This window comes from Sinocyclocheilus rhinocerous, unplaced genomic scaffold (genome assembly GCF_001515625.1).
Source record: "Sinocyclocheilus rhinocerous isolate Xijiao unplaced genomic scaffold, SAMN03320098_v1.1 scaffold1065, whole genome shotgun sequence".
In the NCBI taxonomy this organism is placed as follows: domain Eukaryota; kingdom Metazoa; phylum Chordata; class Actinopteri; order Cypriniformes; family Cyprinidae; genus Sinocyclocheilus; species Sinocyclocheilus rhinocerous.
Window position 1 is genome coordinate 1,232,294 of NW_015628720.1, and position 6,986 is coordinate 1,239,279.

Below are 6,986 nucleotides of genomic sequence, written 5' to 3' on the forward strand. Positions count from 1 at the left end.
TACATATTTGCCCAGCATGAGCTCCAGCTCTCTCATAAAAACCAGTGCCCCCTAAGATATAAAGTAAATTGCCTACAAAAATGCAGCATATAGTTTCTTTATTTGGGATGCAGGAACATCTTCTGCAAACTTGGGCGCATCCCTTACATACTGTATAACGCCATCGAGGTTTATTGTCAAAATGAACCACTATAAATGTCATCTTCGAGAAGCATATGCGAGCAGAGCAGAATGGAGTCCTGCTCCGTCAAAGAGAACCTCACTCCTCAAGTCAAGCTACATGTCTGACTGCTCATGTGTAGGCTTTCACACAGGAACAGGTATATTTACTCGGCTACCACAGCTCAACAACATCTTACCATCTCACACAGCTCAAGCACTCCGCTACCAGCCAATTAAAAACATGATTTATGACTTCAGCAAGTCCTGAATCAAACAAACAGTGATGCTTTAAATAGTAAATAGGCTTTGACGCTTTATTTTTTTTACAACAAATTGAAGTTTTAACATTTCATACAAACACTTTTATAAACCATATATAAAAATTAAATTATTTACACATCAAAAACGTTTGGTAATCAATCATAATGTACGGCTGTATAACACTCCCAGGTCATTAACAGCTCTTTATGTGCTTGCTTTATATGCACCCTCCACCACTGGACATGTTTTTTCACCCAACTGAAATGTATTATTCTGTAACAAGTGCTTAAACTAAAACTTAAAGCTTAAAATTTCAGATTTACAGTTATGCTATTACAACACAGCCAAAAAGATGCACAAAGCTTCACCCTCGGAGCGCGACAACTTCAATTCAACATCTGCTCCAGTCCGTCGTAGCCCTCCCATATGCTTTATTTACAATTTGATACAATGTTCCTCTACATCTGACGGTGACCAAAAAGCCTACTTAGCTGAACATAAAAATTAATGTTTGCTTTAGAGACTCAATGGAAATGTCATGAAACAATAGGTTAAAGACAAAAGGCATATTTGATCTGACCTTCACATTACGTACCTGGCTAATTAATTCCCCTTCTGCATAAACTGCATAGCTGAGATTTAAAGGTTAAACTTCCGCAGCTGCTTGATATTGGGTTTATGAATAGATAAGGAAATGTGTGCAAAGGCTTCAAAGGCTCTTGTGTGTTTAACCTGAAATGGCAATCAACAACGCAAAACCATTTCAGACTTCAATTAGGCCAAGAAACCAGGTCTGAGTGAATATGAGAAGATGCCATCAAGAAGCAAAAAGGCACAAATAGCCATTGAACTAAAAGAGCATGAAGGCAATAGGAGTGTTTCTGAATGCTAACTTGCGATTAAAAAGACATTTAGTGGAATAACCTCCGTCCGAGCAGGTTAATGACATGTCAGTAGCACTCATGATGACTCAACTTCACCAGAGCTTTAAAACTTCATCAGATCACAAGACTAAAAGGATTCTCAAGCCGGCTCTGGTTGACGCACGCTGGTCTGAGGTGGCATGAGCGTCAGCAGAGCGCAGGTGGACGACACGCTAGAAAAGCGCTCATGGAGCGAGCTGTTACCGTTCCATCCGGGAACCACAGAGGATTCCACCGAGTTGACGCAGCTTGAATCACTGTCAGAACCTGGACAAAGTCCTAGACATAGTCTCTGAAGAACCAAATGGAATTTCCTTCTAAAGCTATGGTTGATCCAGAAGTAGAAGATACAATTGAGGAAGCCATTGGAGGTCGGTAACCACACAGCAATAAACTCGATCCATTCGGGGACACCACTGCCGGAAATCGCTGTGAACAAGGAAAAGCTGCTTTAGGACTTATTCTTTCTTCAATATATTAGCATCATGGTAATAGGTACTAAATAAAAGACATTTACAAAGCAGCATCTAATCCAGACAGCCCATGTATGAAATAACTAACTTTAGGGTTAAAGTGGACAATTTCATTATTTACTCAATCGCAAGTCATTTCAAACCTACAGGGGTGTAACTGTAATTCATTACTAGTTACTACACTTAAAGTCGGCATTAAATGGAAATTCAACCTATTTTATAAATGCGTCTTACTGATTTTATTGAGAACAATTCATCCATGCATGCGTTTCATTTTTTCAAATTATTTATTTATATAATAAATATAATATATTATATATAATATTATAAATATATTATATTAATTTGTAATCAAATTATTATATCTCAAGCTTACAGTGAATTCTAGTCTGTGTGACTTCTGCCAAGAAAAAAAAAAAAAAAAGATGATATTTTGAAGAAAGTCAACATTCTTCAAAATATCTTCTTTTGTGTTACTTCTGTTATTTCAGTGCTATTTTGGGTAAATTATTATGCATTATTATAATTTTTTTTTTTACTATGGTGGTGTTAAATTTCTATTAAAAAGGCATTCAAACTACAACATTTCACAAAACAAACAAACAAAAACTCTAGTCAACAGCCGTCATGTGTATGAACATGGCAGATGATCTGTCCATAAATATTATTCAAATGTTAATAAACTGTAAAATCAGCTGCTGAATTTTAACGTTTGACCATCTCAGGTAACAGGTTCCAGGATGATGGCTGCATCAGGAAATGAAGTATTTTTAAATACTTCAGTCCAATTTAATATGGAAGGTTTTAAATGAGAGAAATCACTGACATAATTTAGGCTATACTTTCTTCGACTGCAGAAAAAAAGGAAACTATTTAATTTGCAGTGTTAACTTATGAATTAAATGAAAAACAAGAAATAAATCACAACAAGAACAATATAGTTTTTTTCTTGTAATCAAGAAAAAATAGGCCTATTTGACAAAATTATACAATCGTTGGTGTCAGTCGCAAATATTAAACATGTTTTAGGCTACAATGCATGGCGTGTGTGTTTCACTAGCTCCGTTCCCATGGACACCTTTTGTTTGATCTAATTCTGGATATTTCCAGCCTAAATCTGTATCTAAAGCCGTGTCTACACCAAGAGAACCCATTATAATCAGTTTATGCGGTGACCACACGGGAAGTGGCACAAGGCGACAAATCTTCTACAGTAACTGATGCTTCCTTCTATCCCGAATCTTTGAAACATACATTGTATGTGTTGAAAGTGAAACCTAAAAAAAAGCAGCACGCATAAGAAAGCGATTGCACGCTTTTGCGAGCTTCAACAAATGCACGCGATCACAGATTGCACGCTTTTGCGAGCTTCAACAAATGCACGCGATCACAGATTGCATGCTTCCCAGCCGAAACAACCCTGCACGTTTTTTTACTTGAGTATGTTTTTGGCTACATTCGTTTTAACAGTAAAATTATCTCTGCATACAGTATGTCACTAATTACTGAGTATTTGTTTTACACTCCTGCAGTTATTTAGCAAAATGCTCAAGCTGCTCTTTTCCACACAACCAAAGTAGACAGTAAACAAGGACTGTCAAGCTCCAAAAAGGACAAACAAGTGCCATAAAAGTGGGCAATTTAAATGCTATGTAGGAGGACTTCAGTCTCCTTGTCTTGTCTTTCATTTCAGCTCCCCTAAACCGCTGTGATTATCTCTTCATGTTTGCTGAAAACAGCAGTTGCAGTAAGCTATCTGAGGTCACTGCACTCGGAGTCCTTCCCTTATTGGTTGTAAGAAAGTTAACAACATATTATATTTCCCTCTCTCCAGCCATATAGGCCTAGGTGCCATAACCACAGACTGCTGCCATACATGTAGATGTATAGACATGCACTTGTGAAAGCTATGCTTTTCAGTGAAATTGCACATGAAAAAAGCAATGGTAACACTTTACAATAAGGTTGCACATGTTAACATTAGTTATTATGAACTAACAATGAAGAATACTTTTAATTTTATACTAATATGTTATTAAAATGGATCGGTACCTACTGTATTAATATTTAAATGGACCTCAGCTAACATTAACTATTATGAACAGTTGCATTTGTATTAACCAAATAAAAGGATTAATAAAAATATATTCCTCCAGTCCTTTTTAGTTAAGCTGTAAAGTTTGGGACCTAAAGTATTACCAGAGCAACTAGATACCACAATACCAAATACACCAATGCAAAATACTAGGGCTGTCAAAAGTTTAAAATAATGGCAATCATTTATTTATTTGCACATTTATTTATTTTTCAAGCTCCTCAACACTGCATTTTCCATAAACGGTCCACAATTTATTTCACATATGTTTTGCTTAATATATTTTTTAAATTGAAAATATTCATTTTCAACCTTCATATACCAAAATACATTTTAAATGTATTTCAGGAGCAAGAAATAGCTAAATGTAGAAATTTCTTGACTTCTTAAAAATATATACACTACCAGTCAGTTTTTGAACGGTAAGATTTTTAATTTTTTTTTTTATTTATTTATTTTTTTTTTTTTTAAGAAGTCTCTTCTGCTCGCCAAGCCTGCATTTATTTGATCCAAAGTGCAGCAAAAACAGTACAATTTTGAAATATTTTTACTTTTTCTATTTGAACATTTAAAAAAATAATTTAGTTCTGTGATTTCAAAGCTGAAATAGCATCATTTTAACATCATTACTCCAGCCTTCAGTGTCACATAATCCTTCCTAAATCATTCTAGTATTCTGATTTGCTGCTCAAAAAACATTTATTATTATTATTATTAATTGTTGAAAACAGCGGAGAATCATTTTTCCAGGTTTCTTTTACGAATAGAAAGTTCAGAAAAACAGCATATATCTGAAATAGAAATCTTTTGTAATATTATAAATGTCTAAATCATCACTTTTGATCAATTTAAAGCATCCTTGCTAAATAAAAGTATCAATTGCTATCATTTACTTCCTCAAAAATAATAAAATTACACTGACTCCAATCTTTTAAATGGTATAGTGTATAATGCTACTTTTTATTTGGGATAAATGCTGATCTTTGGATCTTTCTATTCATCAAAGAATCCTGAAAAAATTTACTCAACTGTTTTAAATATTGATAATAAGAATAATAAAATAACAAATGTTTCTTACACAGCAAATCAGCATATTAGAATGACTTCTGAAGGATCATGTGACACCGAAGACTGGAGTAATGATGCTACAAATTCAGCTTTGAAATCACAGGAATAAATTACATTTTAATATCTATTCAAATAGAAAGCAGTTATTTTAAATAGTAAAAATATTTCACAATATTACTGCTTTTGCTGTATTTTGGATCAAATAAATGCAGGCTCAGTGAGCAGAAGAGAATTCTTAAAAAAAAAAAAAGTTTGAGTGCATTTTCGAAACTATATTTATATTTAAATGTTTCAGCAAATGGGTTTAGAACAACACCAGGATGAATATAAATGACAGGCTATTAATCATGATCTCACCATTGTACAGCATGATGACCATGCAGGGCGTCCAGCAGGTGTAGTAAACGGTCATGACTGGCACTAAAACGCGCAAGGCGACTTTAGGCCTGTATCCTCCACCCCAGCTGTGCCTTCTCAGCTTCAACCTCTGTCTCTTCGCGGCTATCCACAGTCTGAGGTTACAGAAGGTCATGATGGCCGAGCACGGGAAGAAGATGAAGCACGTCAGAGACAGAGAGTAAGACACATTGCTGGAGTACAGCGGGTTGCACACGAGCGAGGCTCTGGAGAACTGCACTTCAATGATGCCCTCCGGGAACGAGATGGGAACGAGGAGAACGGGAGGGAAAACCCACGCGAACGCGATCAGAAGCAGCGCTCTTCTCCTGGTCAGCACGGTGGAGTACTTCAGAGGGTAAAACACTGCGATGTATCGTTCCAGGCTTATGGTTGCAAGGGTGTACATGCAGGTGGAATAAATAGTCGCGTTGAAAAATGCCACGACGTGACAGAAGGGGTCCGGGCCCCCGCTATATTCTTTCATGAAACTCACGCACAAATTGAGCGGCATGATAAGCAGCCCAAACGCCGAGTCCGCTCCCGTTAACGATAAAAGAAAGTACCGGGAGTTTCTCGACCACCCCGATACCGCTGAAGCTATGACCATCACCACAGCAATGTTTCCCAACGTTATCATCACTCCCAAAACCGATATAATCCCGATTTTAATGGTGCGGTGAGCCTCCAGTGTCCTCTGTAGATCCGTGACATTCAAGTCCACATCTGTTGACGGAACGGAAAGGTTGTTTATGCCGGACATCATGGCGCATTTCCATCAGTGACCCATGGCTATTTGAAAAATCCTTATTTTTCAAACGTTACAAGTAGTTTTGACAACGGTCAACTGTATGCAAACAGAATCTACATGGCCGACGCTCCAGGAAAGATGAACACCTGTGGCAAATCAAGATCAGTCACGTGATACCGCCCTGTTGAATGGCCTTAATTGTCACATCGTTACAGGTGGCCCGTTTTTGAACAGCCCAGCCATGCTTTTGGAGGACACGTAGGGGAATGGCGCTAATAAACCTACTTGTTTTATTTTGAATATTTGAGTAATGGAATATTTCTCTTGAGTTATTTGGAATCATGTGTTGCGTTGTAGAAGTCACAACAAAATGTAGCTTTACAGTGACGAAAGGTGATGGTCACACAGTAGATGCCGTAAAAACTTAAATAGTTTTGAGTATAACTTAACTCTATATAGGAAAGGCCTTAAAATGATCAAGATCAAAACTTAAATAAAAAAAAAAAAAGAATGATTTTTATAAAGTAGACATAATTGTTAGTAATATTTCAAAACAAACTCTTACTGAAGTAACTTAGGTTTACTTGCCATAAATATTTTTTTAGAAACGTTATGTTAAAGGCAGAGTAAGTGATTTTTCAAAAACGCTTTAGAAAACTGATTCGGGCCGAATAGCAAAACAAACTTGTAGCCAATCAGCAATAAGGGGCGTGTCTACTCGTGATGTGGAGGAGAGCGCGTTCAGTGCATGGGACGGACATTAGCCGAGCCGAGCGACAGAAAGATAGAGATGGCGGATAAAAAACAAAAGAGGAAAACGTCTGCGGAACGATAAGGCAAGAAGTAGGACCCGTGTA

The 6,986-nt window shown here is 36.7% G+C and overlaps 1 protein-coding gene across 1 annotated transcript; it reads right to left on the bottom strand.

Annotated features, from left to right (window-relative positions):
• Positions 1-697: 697 nt before the first annotated feature.
• On the bottom strand, positions 698-6,507 carry LOC107738345 (adenosine receptor A2b-like). Its single transcript, XM_016550090.1, has 2 exons — positions 5,340-6,507; positions 698-1,775 (listed from the first exon to the last, which is right to left on the bottom strand). The coding sequence occupies exons 1-2, from the start codon at positions 6,142-6,144 to the stop codon at positions 1,447-1,449; spliced, it is 1,134 nt and encodes a 377-aa protein (XP_016405576.1). The 5' UTR covers positions 6,145-6,507; the 3' UTR covers positions 698-1,446.
• Positions 6,508-6,986: the final 479 nt, after the last annotated feature.